A 15,777-nucleotide genomic window follows, 5' to 3' on the forward strand; every position below is an offset into this window, starting at 1 on the left:
CTGTGGCTGCTCTGTTGAGGTGGCAAGCCCACGAAGGTAAGATGTCGTTTGTAGGGAGTCAGGTGGCTGAGCGGTTAGGGAATCGGGCTAGTAATCTGAAGGTCGCCAGTTCGATTCCCGGCCACACCAAATGACGATGTGTCCTTGGGCAAGGCACTTCACCCTACTTGCCAGGGGGGGAATGTCTTACTGTACTTACTGTAAGTCACTCTGGATAAGAGCGTCTGCTAAATAACTACATGTAAATGTGTGGGTCACACCCTGACTAAACCTCACAGTGTCTAGCCTGCCCTTCACTAAAAACTCATTTCCCTTTGTGGCGACCCTCAGCGGTGGGACGTGGGGGCAAGAGGAAGAGGAAGAAGGGCTCGGCCCTCCGCCCCCCGCCCCTCCTCCTGGTCCAGGACCCCGACACGGTCCTGAGGAGGCTTCAGGACAGGGTGGCCGCCCTCCTGCTCTGCACCCGCGCCCCCTCCCCCCGACCCCCACCCTGCGCCCCAGCTCCCTGCCCGCCTGGTGCTCCGCAGGGGGCGGGGACGGCGCGGGAGGCGCCCCCCTGTGGAGGAAGAGCGCTCTGCGGGACGGAGGACCCGGCTGCCCGGGAGAGTTCTACACTGCCGAGCTGAGAGAGTTCATCTCTCCGCCCGAGTCGACAGGGGTGAGAGAGAGAGGGAAGGAGGAAAACATTAGAAAACAAAAAGAAGAACTTTTAGTTTGGTTAAGTGGTGTATGAGTGTTGCTTCAAGCGTTTCGCTGGACGGTAATATGTCAGTGTTTCCCGTATATTTACTTATTTGTGGCGGCCCGCCATACATTATGTGGGAAACACTGTGTCTGTAAACATGCCTTGAAGCTGAAAACGATCAATCCCTAAAGGCAGTTTGTTCTCGGTTTCCCACCTTGACAGACTGAGGCGGCCAGCTCGGATCCTTCCACCACCACCGCCTCGTCAAACAGAGTGGGAACCCCCCTCTTCCCCTCCACCTCCCAGACAGGCCCCTCTCCTTCCCCGTCCACCCCAGGAAGCAGCACCCAGGCTGGGGCAGGGCCAGCACCAGGCGGGGGCTCCCTCCCTGTGGGCAGCCAGGCCCTGGCTGACCTGCTGGACCTGGCAGAGGAGGGCATGACCCTCACCCAGTGGTGCTACTCAAGCCCTGGGAAAGGTGAGCCACAGACAGAGAGTGGAGCAAACTAGGTCTCCTGACTGGAGCACACTCGAAACGAAGCAACACTCGACAACAGCGTCTGGTGTTCACTGTCCCTGTCACACAGATGGCTTGGTGACGGTCTCTTTGGTGTGTTCATCTCAAACATGCCGGTCAGAAACACCGTAGATGTCCTCCTCCTCCTCTCCCTCAGGGAAAGACAGCAACGTCGCCCCCGAGGCTGACCTATGCATGAGCGGCTTCATCGCGGACGACACCCAATCTCAGAGGGACGACACACGCACTGGAAGACCCAGGGACACGCAAACCCGCGGGCCTCAGCGAAGGGACGTCCAGACAGCGGGCCGACCTTCGGTGAGTCAGAGAGAACATTCCGGACACGTCTAGTGGCGATAAACCCGTCCCCTGGTGTGTATGTGAAACCAGACCACTTTGACATGTCGTCATTTAGCAGTCATTTATCCAGAGCGACTTACAGTGAGTACAGTACAGGGACATTCTCCCCCGAGGCAAGTAGGGTGAAGTGCCTTGCCCAAGGACACAACGTCATTTTTGTACGGCCGGGAATCGGACCGGAAACCTTCTGATTAATAGCCCGACTCCCTAACCGCTCAGCCATCTGACGTTTGGGTGCTGTCTGCTGTTCCGTCCTCCAGGTGGCGCTGTCTAGATTGGACTCAGACTTGGGCAGCATGGTGAACAACCCCCAACTCAGTGACGTGCAGCTCCAGGTGGACGATGGCGAGGTGTTCTTCGCTCATTTGTTCATGCTGTACGCACGCTGCCCCCTGCTGGCCCAGATGGTAAGGTGCAGTTGTGTATTTCGGGCCCCTGTGTAATGGCGTTTTCTGGAGTTCATCAACGCACAGAAATGTGATTCTTTCATCAGTTTTCTGTTCTTCCTTTCTCTCGTCCCCACCTGTCTTCCTCTCTCTCTCTCTCTCTCTCTCTCTCTCTCTCTCCCTGTCTCACTATCTCTCTCTATCTCTCTCTCTCTCTCTCAGGTCCATGACAGTGGGTTCGGGGTGCAGGAGGAGGGCGTGCCGGCGGCCCGGCGGGTGCTGCTGACAGAGGTGCCCGGCCCGGCCGTGGAAGTCCTGCTCCGCTACCTCTACACCGCCCGCTGCCCCCTCACACCCACCCTGCTGCCCCACCTCCAGGAGCTGGCCTGCAGGTCTGACTGGGGCGGCTGTATATGCCGTACAATCGGCATATACAGAGGACGTACAATCGGCCTATCTGATTGTAGCATTAATGTAAAAGCTGATTGAGTGTCCTGTTCCTCTCCTCTAAGTCTTTGGTGTTCTGTGCCTCTCCAGGCTGGACCTGCCGGAGCTACAGCAGCTGTGCCGGGATCACCCAGGACCCACAGAGAACCAGGGAGAGGGGCAAGCCTGGCAAGACAACCCAGACCGGGAGCTTCCGTCCGGGGCGGAGAACGACGGAGACCAGGCCTTCATGGAGCTCCTCCGCTCCATGTGGAACGAAGACGAGGAGGAGGAGGATGGTGGTGGTGGTGATGAAGGGGGGGGTGGAGACAGAGGAGAAGAAGGAGGGATAATGACGGAGGAGGGGCACAGAGGGGAGGGCGTGACCCTGGAGGACGGCAAGACGCGCGAAGAAGACGAAGAGAGAGTGAATGAGGAGGAGATGGAGGAGATCTATGAGTTTGCCGCCACGCAGAGGAAGAGGGCGGAGGCGAAGGAGAGCCCAGGAGAGGAGGAGGAGGAAGAGGAGGAGAGAGACGAGGCAGGAAGGAACACAGGAACAACACACCAGGAGACAGCAGCCCGACCCAACGTTTCACGAACGGAGAATATCTCATCCGCCGCGCCAGACCCCGACCTCGACCGGAGCTACAGCCGCCTCTTCTCCGACTCCTGGGGGGTCTACGAAGACGACGACCCCCCTCCACAGCCCCCTAGGTCCCAACCCCCTGGTTGCTCCACCCCCTCTCCCAGAGCCCCGCCCTCCGCCCCATCCCAGCCTCCCAGGCCCAGAGCTGGGCGCAGGCAGACGGAGACCCCCAGTCTCCACTCCTCCATCAGCGAGGTCATAGACCTGTCCGTCAGTCCTCCAGCCGGCTGGCCCTGCATCCCCATGCTGTCCCCAGGGGAGATGAGCCCTGCTGGGGCAAGGAGAGGCCCCTCTGAGGGGGTGGGAGCTGGAGAGGGCAGAGAAGAAGAAGAAAGAGGAGGAGGAAGAGGGCGAGATGATGTGGCTGCTCATGGGGGTGTGTCCCAGGAAAGGGTTGGTTCTGGTGAAGAGAGGCTGTCTCCGAAGAGAACGGCGCAGGGCCCTCGCAGTGCGAGCCTGCCTCACTCGCCCCCTCCTCTTCCTCCTCCTCCTCCTCCCAGAGCCAGCAGAGAACCAGAGTTGATCGTTCTGTCGGACTCGAGTGAGGAGATGGAGGTCGACCGCCCCCCGGGGATCCCCCCCAGCTCCCCTCCACCTCCTCCCCTCCCCACCCAGAGGCAGCAGGACTTCACCCAGATCAGACCCAGAGCGGAACCCTACAGTTTGGACGGAAAGGTGAAAAGCGCTTCTGATCCTGTGGACCAGAGCCCCACGATGGACTTCTCTCCGGAGGTGTCCTGGCTGATCCCGGCCACTCCGCTCCAGGCCAGGACCAGCTCCAGCTCCACCCAGACCCAGAGCAGCATGCGTCGCACTCGACTCTTCCCCAAAACACGCTCATCATCTTCCTCATCATCATCTCCCAGGAGCAGTAACCTCCAGACCTCCGTCGACCCGCCCCAAGCCTCCACGCGGCCTGCCCCGACAAAAGGCCTCGTGTCCGGGGTGACGTTCCGGGAATCTGCCCCCCGAGTTGCCAGCCTGGATCTTGACCTCTCACCGAAGAGACGCAGCGCGGTCGGTCGGGACACAGCGGACGACTCCTCTGACCCCTCCACCAAGGCAGCCCCTCTCCACAGCCTCCCCCAGCCTCACAGCAGCACTCCCCTGCAACCGGATCCACCCGAGCCCCCTGCTCTTCCCTCGGCCTCCCCTCTGCTCTGTGGGGGAGGCGGGAGACATGCAGGGTGGCGAAGAGGAAGGGCGGACAGCCAGAGCCCTGGGAGGACGGGGCTTCCCTCCCACTCCCCCTCCTCCCCCCGTATGGGGTCTCCCAGCAGGGGCCCTGACCAACGCAGACCCCCTTCTGAGTCCGGCGATGCTAGCAGTTCGGGGAGTAGAAGGATGGAAATGGAGGGAGGGAAGGAGACGAGACAAGGGGGAAGGAGAGAGGAGGAGAGGAGCATAACCAGCCGTGGAGGAGAGGAGGAGGAAGAAGGGATGGAGGTGGAAGAGGAAGAGAAGGAGGTGTCTGCGGGCTGCGGCTTCCGGCAAAGCTTTATGGCGATGGACGAGCCCCCGATGGCGTTTGACGACTCGTGGGGGCTGAACGCCGGGGAGGGGCAGGGGGAACAGGAGGTGTGTTTCAGCCTGAGAATGGACAGCACGGGAGCCCAGTCCTCCGTCACCCCTCCTCCTCCGTCACCCCAAATGATCCCTCCATCCCCCTCTCCTTCTCCTCCGCCCATCACTCACGTCCACCCAGCCTCCCCCGTCCCTTCGACCTCGAGCGCCGCCCGCACCCTCGCCATCCGTCCTTCCTCCTCCTTCTGTTCTCCTCCACCCTCCTCTTCTCCTCCACCCTCCTCTTCTCCTCCACCCTCCGCCCACGCCGGCCCCGAGCCAGGAGCCAGCCTCCTGGGCTCCAGGATCTGGTCTGACTGGGAGGAGGAGGAGGAGGCTGGCCCTCTCTCCCAGAGGGTCAGCACCATCGCCCCGGCTCAGAGAGTCGACCAGCTCAAAACCCCAGGTGAACACCGAACCTTTTGACAAGCTGTGACGTTTGTGTAAAAGCAGATCTTTTTTTTTCTGTCACAACGATAATCTCTCTCTGGTGGGATTTTTTTTTTTTACAAACCGTGTGTCAATGATATGACAAATGTTGTACTAATGGTGCATGTTAATGTTTTGACAACGTTGTACTCATGTGTGACCTCTGACCTCAGTGGCGTCCCGTAGGAGAGGGCAGTACCCCCTGGTGCCCATTACCCCACTGCCCAGCTACTCTGACATGGACACCCCTGACCTCAAGAACAAGCTCAACAGGTCTGACATCATTGTGTAGCTATCTCTGTTAGCCTATACCTCTCCCCCTTTCCTCTCTCTCCCCTTCCCTCTCTACCTCCCTCCACCCTCTCTACCTCCCTTCACCCTCTCTAACTCTACCTCCCTATAGGTCTGGTGTAAGTCTCTCTTTCACATTATTTCACCTGACCTTCTCTCTCCTTCCCTCCCCCCTTCACTCTCTCTCTCTTCTTCTCTGCTCCAAGGTTTGGGGTGCGTCCTCTCCCCAAGCGCCAGATGATCCTCAAGCTGAAGGAGATCCACCAGTACACCCATCAGGTGGTCAGCTCCGAGTCCGACGACGAGGCTCCTCCTCTGGGCAGGGCCCCTCAGGCGAGGCCCCTGTCGAGTTCCACGGCCTCCAGGAGGCCAGCGTCCTCGGAGGGTTTTAAGCAGCCTGGGGCGCCCCCTGCTGCCTCTCCTGTGAAGCAGGGCAGGAGGGAGGAACAGGAGGCTCTCTCTGCATCGCAAGGCTCCTCCACATCCTCCTCTGCTGCCAGTGAAGACTCACAGAGGTGGGAAGACGCCATGTGTTTCCTATGGGATTTCCCAGTTAGAAAGTGTGTTATTTACATTGAGTCATTTAGCAGACGCTCTTATCCAGAGCGACACACAGTAAGTACAGGGACATTCCCCCCCCCCCCGAAGCAGGTAGGGTGAAGTGGCTTACCCAAGGACACGGCGTCATTTGGCACGGCGGGGAATCGATCCGGCAACCTTCTGACTAGCCCGACTCCCTCACCGTTCAGCCATCTGACTCCCTGTTATGTTAAGTAACTATTTTCTTTTTCTTCCTCTACGCCTTCTTTCTTTCTTGTGCTTCTCCTCTTCCCTCCCTCCCTCCAGGTCCAACCCAGAGCTGTGCCCCGTCTCCGACGACGACGGCTCCGACAGTGACATCACTCCGTCGCAGGCTTCCTCCCTCCTCCAGGACCGTCTCCAGGCGGCGCGGCGCTTCATCCTGTCCGACCCGGAGCTGCATGGCCGGGTCCTGCAGTACCAGCCGCTGGGCCTGGCCCTGCTCCAGGCCAGCCTCAAGGAGGCTGGCATCACGCTGGGCACTGCCAAGCTCATGGATTTCCTGGACGCCAACTGCATCACCTTCACCACCGCCAAGCCGGGCAAGGGCAGCAGGCAGCGAAGACGAGGAGGAGGGGTGGGGAGAGGAAGAGGGAGGAGGAAGAAAGGCGTAGCGCCTACAGTGATGGAGTGATGAAGGCAGAGCGGTCGAGGGTCTGCCTGCATGAACTGGTGAAAGTGTAGGTGACGAGCAAGAGACTGAATACCAAAAGCGTGGTGGGAAACCTTGTATTTTGCTGCTGTTTGGTACATCTGTGTTCATTTAAAATGTTTGCATTCACTGCGTTGATGGAATTCTGAAATTAAATGTGTTAATGAGTACCTTGACCTTGAGAAGGGTGCTGTTGGAGTTGTGCATCAAACAGATGTTTCACATTCACATGCTTATTCAAGGCCAACAATAAAGGAAAATACTGTCGCTTAATATAAAGACAATTTTCAGAAATAATTCCACACATACACCTGTTGGATTTTTATTTTACAGTTTTTTTTTTTTTTTTTTTACCTTGTCATTTTGTCAACTTTTTTATCCAAAGACTAGTCTAGAAATACAGACTTGTTCATCTGAAAACACACCATCCTCATCATGTCACAGGTGGGAGGGGCTTGGAGAGAAACACACTCAGAAGACCAATCACTGATCATCTTTCCATCTTCTTATTGGCCAGTTAGGCCAAGAGAGATCCTCATTAGTGGAACATGTCTTAGGGGGTCAAGAGTTCAGAGCAGGCCATTTTTAGGGCGGGGTCGTGTGGGGGGGACGGCAGTTTGGTGTGTTGCACAGCTGCACCACACAACGCTGCAGCAGGAAGCACATTGAGGCAAAACCGCAATCACAACAGATGCTTAAGACTCCATGGGCGACCCTGTGTGAAGCTTCCAGATGTCCTCTCCACCCAACACCACGCTCCTCATCTCTTCCTTTCCAGCCTCCCGCCCGACAGCTGGCGACCTTTGACCTCCGCCCCCGTCTGCTTCCGTCCAGACCCTCGTCCCTCCTGCGCCTGAACCCGGGCTTGCCGCGTCACGACAGGTTGGCGATGTTGGCGAGAAACCTCTGAGCCCACCACTCGTCCAAATCTATGGGCACAAAGTCTGGGTGTGAAGAGAGAGAGGAAAGGGAGGAGGGAGGAGTCAAGGGAAGGAGACATGAGGTGGGAAGGAGATGAAAAAGGAGCAGGAGGGAGGGAGGGGTTATAGGGCATCTTCCAGAATGCAAAGAACATTTCATGACTTAACATGAAATGTATATGGGCAGAACATTTCCTTAGTTTAATCTCTTACCATCATGAATTCATATATGGTTACATAATAAATGACAACGACCTACCCTTTGTGAAACAAAAAAAACCTGATAGGCCCCACAAAATGTTATCTAGAAGTTACATAGTCCCTGAACTGGACAGGACCGAGACTGGGAATGTTTTAGCTCTGCTAAAGTTTCTCAGGGGAGAGGGGTTTGGTAGTTAAAAGACCAAGACAGAGTTAAATATTAAAGCTACCTCCCTCATCGGTTCCCTTGTACAAGATACATTTTACATTTAGTCATTTTGGCAGACGCTCTTATTCAGAGCGACTTACAGTAAGTACAGGGACATTCCCCCCGAGGCAAGTAGGGTGAAGTGCCTTGCCCAAGGACACAACATCATTTGACTCAGCGGGGGATCGATCCGGCAACCTTCTGATTACTAGCCCGACTCCCTCACCGCTCAGCCATCTGACTCCCTATAAGGTCAATTGTGTACTCGTTATCAGGACTACTTCAAATAGGAAGAGCCGACCCTGGGACCCACTTACCACATACACCAGGTGAATGAAATAAGAAAAAAAGAAAGATGGCGTCTCTATCGTCAAGATCATCCCACCGTTTTAAAATGCACACCAATGTTGCTGACAAGATGGCAGCAGCTGAGAGGTGCATGCTGGGTGTGTACTCACTCTTCATCCCAGGGCTGGGGGCCTTCTCCCTGTACTGGACGGGGCCGGGGCCGTGGCCATGGCGACCGGTAAGCTCCTCCCCCTCTGCGGCTCCGCCTTCCAGCCTCTGCTCTACTTCCTGCCACGCTGCGGAAAGGAGAGAAGCTGATTGGTCAGGACATATTCCCACACGAACGCATGCATGTATCGACACTCGGTACACAAAGCGATGTCGGTGCATTTAGCAGACTCTTGTCCAAAGCGGAAGATTTGAACCCGCACTTCTTGATCTGCAGTCAACTGCTCTTCCACTGAGCCGTACGCATCCAAAAAGGTACACATTTGTAAACACTTCATATAGCTATGGATGTAGCCTACATGTTGTGTAGTTGCAAACAGAAAAAAAGCCAGTAGCATTGTAATCTCTAGAAGTACGGGTAAAGTCCCCACAGTGTTGGCATAGCAACATAATCTTGGGGAAACCTTCCCCTGCTGTTGAAATAACCTTGTAGCTGTGGAGGGAAGGGTACACATCAAACAGCGTCCTTGCTGTTGCCGCGAGCGACCCTTGAAGGGTTGCATCAGCTAAGGGGGGGGGGGGGGGGGTTACACACCCAGATAAGACCACCGAGTTTGAGTTACTAGCACACTACTTCTCCCCCTCTCTCTGCCTCCCTCTCTCTCTCACTCAAACACTCACACTTTCAGTTCAAGCCTGGACTTTACACTGTATGGCACTCCGGGATAAAGGAGTTTAAGATTAAAATGTCTCGAGTCTGCCAACTCATGAGAAATGAAGAGAGAATGTGCATAGAAAGGGAGTCTTTGAACAGAGTGATTCATTCAAAGACGTGAAGTGTTGGTTTGTCGCTTCTTGAACTCGTCAAACTAAACGAGGGTTGCCGTGGTGATTGAGAGTATCAGATAGAGATGATCTGGGAGAGATAAGAGACCCCGATAAATACATCAATATAGGACTGTAACCCGGGTCCAGTGCTTCTCACCTTCGTAAACAAAGCGGACATTCTCCTCGTGTGCAGCGGTGAAACCTTCAGCCGGGCTCTCTACCTTGGGTGTGGAGGCTGTGTGGTATCTCTTTCCGTTGAGACGGTTGAAAACTATCTTGGGGGCTGGAGAACTGGAGACCACATTAATAGGGAAATAGAGGAAGAGAGGGAGATTAAAACAACAGAATAGTACATAAACCACTGTTTAATTTATGACAGGAGGAGTTATGGCAGGGATAGAAGTCGGGTATCTCCTCACTCGGACCTTGATTTATCTATGATCAAGAGTAACTCCGCATTTTTCTTTGTTTACGTCGAAAACGTCAAAAATACGGCGAATCAGGTGCAGACAAACTTGCAGTCCAGGTCTGTCAAAAAGGCATTCTGTCGATACAAATACAGCCTCGCAAATTCACAGCTGATGTAGTTTTCAGCATGCTTATTGCTACTGATCGAGCCCGAGTTTAACGTAATGTACGATTTTGTGTTCTGGACGCTGGCTCAGCACAACACGGCAGGCTCGATTACGACTGTGGGCAGCTACCGTGGGAATGTAGGGATTGGTGGGTCTTCTCCGGACCCCTTACTTACACAACCGTGTTGCCATGGGGACGTTGACGGGGATTACAAAAGCTAAACTATCGAGCCCAACCAAACAACGAAATATGTCTTCTGTGTTAAGAATACATACAAGCAAAAATAGAGCAAAGTCCATTCATGTACAGACGTATCAAACACGATTACGAGAATGGGTTAGACAGGCGGAGTTTGGGTCATGTACCGTCTAGCTTGCTTACTCAATTCCACGTTGCTTGCCAGCAGTGTGTGCTAATAAACTCGCGCTAGCTGCCCGTGCCCTTCAATGAGTGTAGACTAATACACGTTTTTCTGCATGACAGTTCAAACTGGGCTCGATTTAAACCTTGCATATTGTGACCCTCGAACTCACATCTCCTACAAGACACACGCTGTTGTTTTTAGACTCGTACAGTTGAACAGTAATCTGCACGGGTAGCATGCGCGGCTAAAAAGACAGGCGGCCAGCTAACCTTGCAAGGTCATCGACATATAACCAATAGACGGGTAGAAAGAAAACATCACGACACTGGCTGATTCGATACAATGTATCGAACGACTCGGCGTGTTGTTGCTACAGTTTAAATACACGTCCAGTCAAAACATTTTGCGTGAGTCGTGACGTGTAATGATCGCACTTGTTTAGAAGCACGTGCATTAAAATGTTCCATGGTTGCGCTTCGTATGAACTGAATTTTGTGGGCTACTCACTCTGAGGTAAGCCAAGTGGTCGGTCTGAGCTTCAACTCGGTAGTTTTACTCTCGAGCTGCTGCGTAGGTCCTTAACAGTGAGAGAACATGTTAACCAATGTTATTTAGACATGCCAATTTCACATCGGGCTCCTTTCATCTCAAGGAAGCTCGTCTGTGCACTGACCAGTCAATATCACGGTTAATGCGCACTCATTGTCAATTGATATTTAGACACTGCCCTTGTGGCTTTATTTTCCAAACAACTGGTCAATTTCACTCACCTGTCCTCCGTTGTGTAACAAGTTTACTGGGACCTCTTGTAATAGTGTACATCATGTGAATGCCAGTTCCCAAAGAACTTCAGTGTAGCTTCGGCAAAATGGTGTGTCGTGTGATGCAATGTGGCGACTGAAAATGTTGGCTCGAAACGAGTATATTCCACCCTGTAGCAAGCCCCGTTTTCGGTACAGTCCTCTTGACGCAGCCACGGTGGAAAAACTACAGCGGCGTGTTTGTCCAAGTCAGCTGGTCGTGCGTCTGTCCGTCTCCGGGCTCGGTGCTGCTAAGTGCGCTTTACTGCCCGAGCCTCGGCTCCGAAAAAAACATATGTTTGGGTTGAAGCGCCGTCTGCCGTTCTTTCAATGGTAGCCAAGGGTCAACCAAGGTGAAGCGCAACACCTCTTTGATATTGAGAGGAAAAAAATCTCCTTAACGACAAATTCTTTCATCTAAGGATATTATATCCCGTGGTTGGTTTTCAAATCATAAAAGGGGTCTGTTGCCTAGCCTACAGTACAAGTGTAAATGACACCGATCATCATCAAATAGCACCTCACGTGACGTCACTTCACGCCCCCTATTCCTATGGGAGGAGCGCCCTTCAGAATACTACCACTGACCTTTCACCTATAAACCTAAGCACGTGGAGTGAAAGGCTTAGTCATTATCAATGAAACTTCAGTTTTTTTCCCCATTTCGATATACATTAGGCCTAAATGCAAAACAATTTACATCCTTCATGAAAAAAAACTAATAGCATTATCATGAAAACACGACCGTATTCCAATCACCTTCGTCGTGTGTAAATTGAGTAGAGAGGCAGCAATTGCATAAAATAAGCGCGCGGTTCTAGGCCTGTACGTTGCAAGGTTACATAGCATTCAGTACATTCTATACATAACACTGACAGCGCACGGCATGTTTGGCAACCGTAGATCGACGGTGGCAAGAAGGGGGATCAGACAAGCTTAACGAGGAGGCGAGCGCGAGGAGGCGGGCCCTAACCTTCTGCGTTATCTGGGTCAGCGGACTTTAAACAGGTAATGATCTAAATAGGTCAGAAATGAGAGGATATCCGATTTTTAAAATTGTATTCGTTTTTTGTCGCTTTAAATCATTTACTCCACATACATTATTGATTCAGTAGATAAGAGATCAGAAAGGACTAATGCACAAAGCATTTTAAACAGTAGAAGTTATTCAAAGTGTGTGTGTGTACCAGTCCATGGTCAGTAGTGGGGGTCACAGTCCTCCAGTAAGCTATCAGTGATGTAGCTGACTTGAAGCTGTTCCTGGTAGTATTGCTTCTCCACGTCTGCGTTGACAGTCCAGGCCACCACCTCCACGTCTCTCTGGGCCCAGTACTGCACATAGTCCCTGAGAGACCGAGGACACAGGAGACAAAGTGATCAGAGAAGGGAACATCAGTAGAGGTTTAGGCCACCTCGTCTCTGGACCTATAACTACATAGTCCCAAGATCAAGGACACAGACCAAGGGTTTATGTAACAAAAGCAAGGTGACATTAGACATTTACACAGAAGAAATCTGAATACTAGTCTCTCTCTTTATAACAAGCACCACATTGGTGCCAATATAGCCAGTGTGAATCGGTAAAACTCACTCCTCACTATGTAAAAGGGGCCACCGGTGTCATTGAATAGCTAGCTGAATATGAAGTCAGAGATGGCGCGTTTGATCCTCGGTGAAGGATGAACACGGTCCGGAAATCTCTGACGGAACTTGCAAGACCACGTCTGTTACATACCCGTCACACTAAGATGGCCGACTAATTACCTCTGAACCTTTGTAAACCTAGCCCCTTTCAGAGAAACTCACGGGGAAACAAAGTTCTTCTGCACCAGGAAGGCGGAGACTCCACAGAGCTTCCACAGCAGGTGGTGATGGGCCCAGTCCAGAAACACGTCCAATAGCTGGGTCCAATGGTGTTTCCATAGTGACGAGAACCGTGGCTTGCCGTCGCCGAGTCGTGACAGGCTCCAGGGTCTGTGGGTCAAAGCTGTGACCACTTCCGGGTCAGCCTGCCTCATCTGGGGGTCGAAACATGAGGGGTTTAGGGGCGAGAGACCATGGAGAAAATGAGAAAGAGAGAGCTGTAAAGGTAGTAAGAGAGATAAGAATGGCAAGTGGGAAAGTGAGAGAGAAAGGGATAGAAACTAGCCTGGTTGCCAGCCCAACTTAGCCCCGCCCACAAACAAATTTGGTCGGGTAGTTGGGTCTGGAGGGGCTCGTATTGGGGACAAACTATATAAAACCAGGAGCTGGGCCGACCAATGAAATTGCCAGGGCGGGCTTTATACGATGATGGACAGATGATCAACAGTAACGTAATCAACAACGTCACCAAAGAGCGCTTGGGTTGAATTCATTTTCAACAAACAACATATTACGTTGCTCTGATTGTTTGTAGGTCTATCCAATTGAGCGAAGAGGCATTTGTTTTACGAGCTCGGTTGACACACGCCCCATAGTCGCAGCCCAACGGAGAGTTTTCAGACTCATATTCTGACTAGAATTATGAGTATGACAACGTCAGGCTAGAAAGAAACGGGTGCGAGAGAAAGGCCCAAGAAAGAGTAGGACCATTAAAACAGAGCTAGAAGCTAGGCTACTTCATAACCCCTCCCACTTCCCCCTTGGCAGGGCCTTCGCTTCTCACCCTGTAGATGACTTTGGGCTCGAAGGAACAGACAATGCTGGTGTTGTAGAGGACTGGATATTTCTCATACATCTCCTTCAGAGCAGCAGCCGACTAGCAAGGGGGAAGACAGAACATTGTACAGGGACATTTTACTGTGCTGTGCGTGCTGTGCATTCTGTGCTGTGCTGTGCTGTGCATGCTGTGCTGTGCTGTGCTGTGCGTGCTGTGCTGTGCTGTGCATGCTGTGCTGTGCATGCTGTGCTGTGCTGTGCTGTGCTGTGCTATGCTGTGCTGTGCTGTGCATGCTCTGCTGTGCGTGCTGTGCTGTGCGTGCTGTGCATGCTGTGCTGTGCATGCTGTGCTGTGCTGTGCTGTGCTGTGCTATGCTGTGCTGTGCATGCTCTGCTGTGCGTGCTGTGCTGTGCGTGCTGTGCATGCTGTGCTGTGCATGCTGTGCTGTGCGTGCTGTGCTGCGCTGTGCGTGCTGTGTGTGCTGTGTGTGTGTGTTTGGGGAGGGGGGGGGGTAACATGCAGGTACATTCTGCAATTGTTTGTGCGGGTTTTTGTTTTGTTTTTACTTGTGAGTTTATGTATGTGTCTGTGTGTGTTCATCTGGTGTGTGTGTGTGTGTCCAGCTGGTGTGCTTGTTGCAGCTGTGCTTCAATACAAGCCCTGCTTTGATGCCTGACCTCAAGAGGACCAGTGTCTAAAAGACCAACAATCCCAACATGCATTCCTCCCCTTTAGACTGTACCATGTGTGCATTTCATCACACGCGGGGCCAAGAGGACAACAATAGTGCAAACTACAGCAAGAACCGTTCTAGATTCTCTGACAGAAGCATTAACGGACCGACGAAAAGATCCGCACTTCCTCATTCGGAACAACGAACGGTGTGATTGGCTGCATAGACATGTGTATATGTCTATGATTGGCTGTACCTTGTCGGGGTGACCTTTGACATCGAAGTAGATGGTCAGCTGGAGTTTGATGCATTCCAGCACGGCCTCCTGCAGAGTAGGGATCGTCTCTCCAGCAAACCTGTCACTGAAGGTTTACAAAAAACAACATCAATATTTAGCCTTAAAGAGTCATCTTGGAACTAGCCCGGGTCACTGTCATGTTAAAAATAGTGATGGTCCATGCTATGGACTGGTCTCCAACTATCTGTATACCATGTGTTTCTCCCTGCCAGACCACCCCTCTCTCCCCCTCTCATGAACAACATTACTCGGTTAATCTGGGGGTCTCTCTCGCACCTGAGTCTGTGCTTTATGGAGGCGTCCAGCTTCCTCAATTCGGAGAAGGTCAGCTGGTTGAGGGGCCCTTGTCCGTTGGTGGTCCGCAGCACCGTGTCATCGTGCATCAGAATGGGAACTCCGTCGGCAGAAAACTCCAGGTCCAACTCCACCCCAGTGGCCCCATTCTTGCTGGCCTGTTTTGGGATCGTGATCATTTCCGGGATCAAACATGCTTAAATAACGCACCGTCGGCATTGGATTCACACGCGTAGATTCTGCCCCTTCTTTTATCGCTAGGGGTCATGCATGATGCAGTTGAGTGTTTAAATAGCACACGGGCTATCAAAGAAACAGTATTGAATGTGTTTTCAATGTGTTCGTTGCTGTATAATCACCTCGCGAATGGCAGCAATAGTGTTCTCAGGAGCGTCATGTCCACCACCCCGGTGAGCGACCACCGACACCCCGCTGGACCCAACAGTCCCCCTGGCGGGCCGCAGCACCTGCCTTGTACGGCTAGACGGGAGTTGGGGAAACCGGAACATCAGCAGAAAGACGTAGAGCGAGGCGGTAAGGACAGAGGACCATAGCGGACTCCTGGTACTAAGCAGAGCCACCACGAAAACAACCGAGAACAGCGTGGTTTCATCTCCAAGCTGCAGCATTTTTTTTCTCCGTTTTCCAATTGCTAGGCAGTTCAGCTGCCCGTTCGTACTCGCTGTTTACTACTTGTAATTAATCAAAAACTTAAGAATGGAACCAAAGTAAGCAACGTAGAAGCATTACGTTATTAATGGAAGCTTGCATTTTTCTCCGCAATCAGTATTCCTCGAACGGGTTAATCAACTACCGTGTCGAAAACAAATGATTTGATGAATGAATCCTTGTAAATATGCGCCGCACAGTAACGTAATAATTAAGTTGTAAAGTAACCAACACTGAAATGTTGAGCAACTACCATAGTCAACTGACCTGTCAACTCGCCTGGCGAGTTCAGCTGGCGGAAGGACGTCATGT

General features: G+C 52.7%; 3 protein-coding genes across 3 annotated transcripts in view; 1 reads left to right on the forward strand and 2 right to left on the reverse strand.

The window, feature by feature from the left end:
• The window catches only part of slx4 (SLX4 structure-specific endonuclease subunit homolog (S. cerevisiae)), a 10,492-nt gene extending 3,689 nt beyond the window's left edge, over positions 1-6,803 (forward strand). The window contains 11 exon segments of the mRNA XM_084685265.1: positions 1-36; positions 331-471; positions 474-658; positions 908-1,163; positions 1,360-1,520; positions 1,823-1,969; positions 2,171-2,340; positions 2,486-4,992; positions 5,189-5,288; positions 5,513-5,821; positions 6,153-6,803. The exon segment at positions 1-36 is cut by the window's left edge and continues 212 nt beyond it. Coding sequence (XP_084541391.1) covers positions 1-36; positions 331-471; positions 474-658; positions 908-1,163; positions 1,360-1,520; positions 1,823-1,969; positions 2,171-2,340; positions 2,486-4,992; positions 5,189-5,288; positions 5,513-5,821; positions 6,153-6,519 — 4,379 coding nt within the window. The 3' untranslated portion in view covers positions 6,520-6,803.
• Positions 6,804-6,845: 42 nt separating this feature from the next.
• On the reverse strand, positions 6,846-11,413 carry mcrip2 (MAPK regulated corepressor interacting protein 2). Its single transcript, XM_084685270.1, has 5 exons — positions 10,861-11,413; positions 10,598-10,667; positions 9,308-9,441; positions 8,325-8,450; positions 6,846-7,481 (listed from the first exon to the last, which is right to left on the reverse strand). The coding sequence occupies exons 1-5, from the start codon at positions 10,913-10,915 to the stop codon at positions 7,411-7,413; spliced, it is 456 nt and encodes a 151-aa protein (XP_084541396.1). The 5' UTR covers positions 10,916-11,413; the 3' UTR covers positions 6,846-7,410.
• A 519-nt stretch (positions 11,414-11,932) lies between these two features.
• On the reverse strand, positions 11,933-15,753 carry gde1 (glycerophosphodiester phosphodiesterase 1). Its single transcript, XM_084685267.1, has 6 exons — positions 15,156-15,753; positions 14,779-14,954; positions 14,461-14,566; positions 13,538-13,630; positions 12,697-12,908; positions 11,933-12,235 (listed from the first exon to the last, which is right to left on the reverse strand). The coding sequence occupies exons 1-6, from the start codon at positions 15,423-15,425 to the stop codon at positions 12,088-12,090; spliced, it is 1,005 nt and encodes a 334-aa protein (XP_084541393.1). The 5' UTR covers positions 15,426-15,753; the 3' UTR covers positions 11,933-12,087.
• Positions 15,754-15,777: the final 24 nt, after the last annotated feature.

This window comes from Hypomesus nipponensis, chromosome 21, assembly GCF_054491055.1.
Source record: "Hypomesus nipponensis isolate SF chromosome 21, ASM5449105v1, whole genome shotgun sequence".
NCBI lineage: Eukaryota > Metazoa > Chordata > Actinopteri > Osmeriformes > Osmeridae > Hypomesus > Hypomesus nipponensis.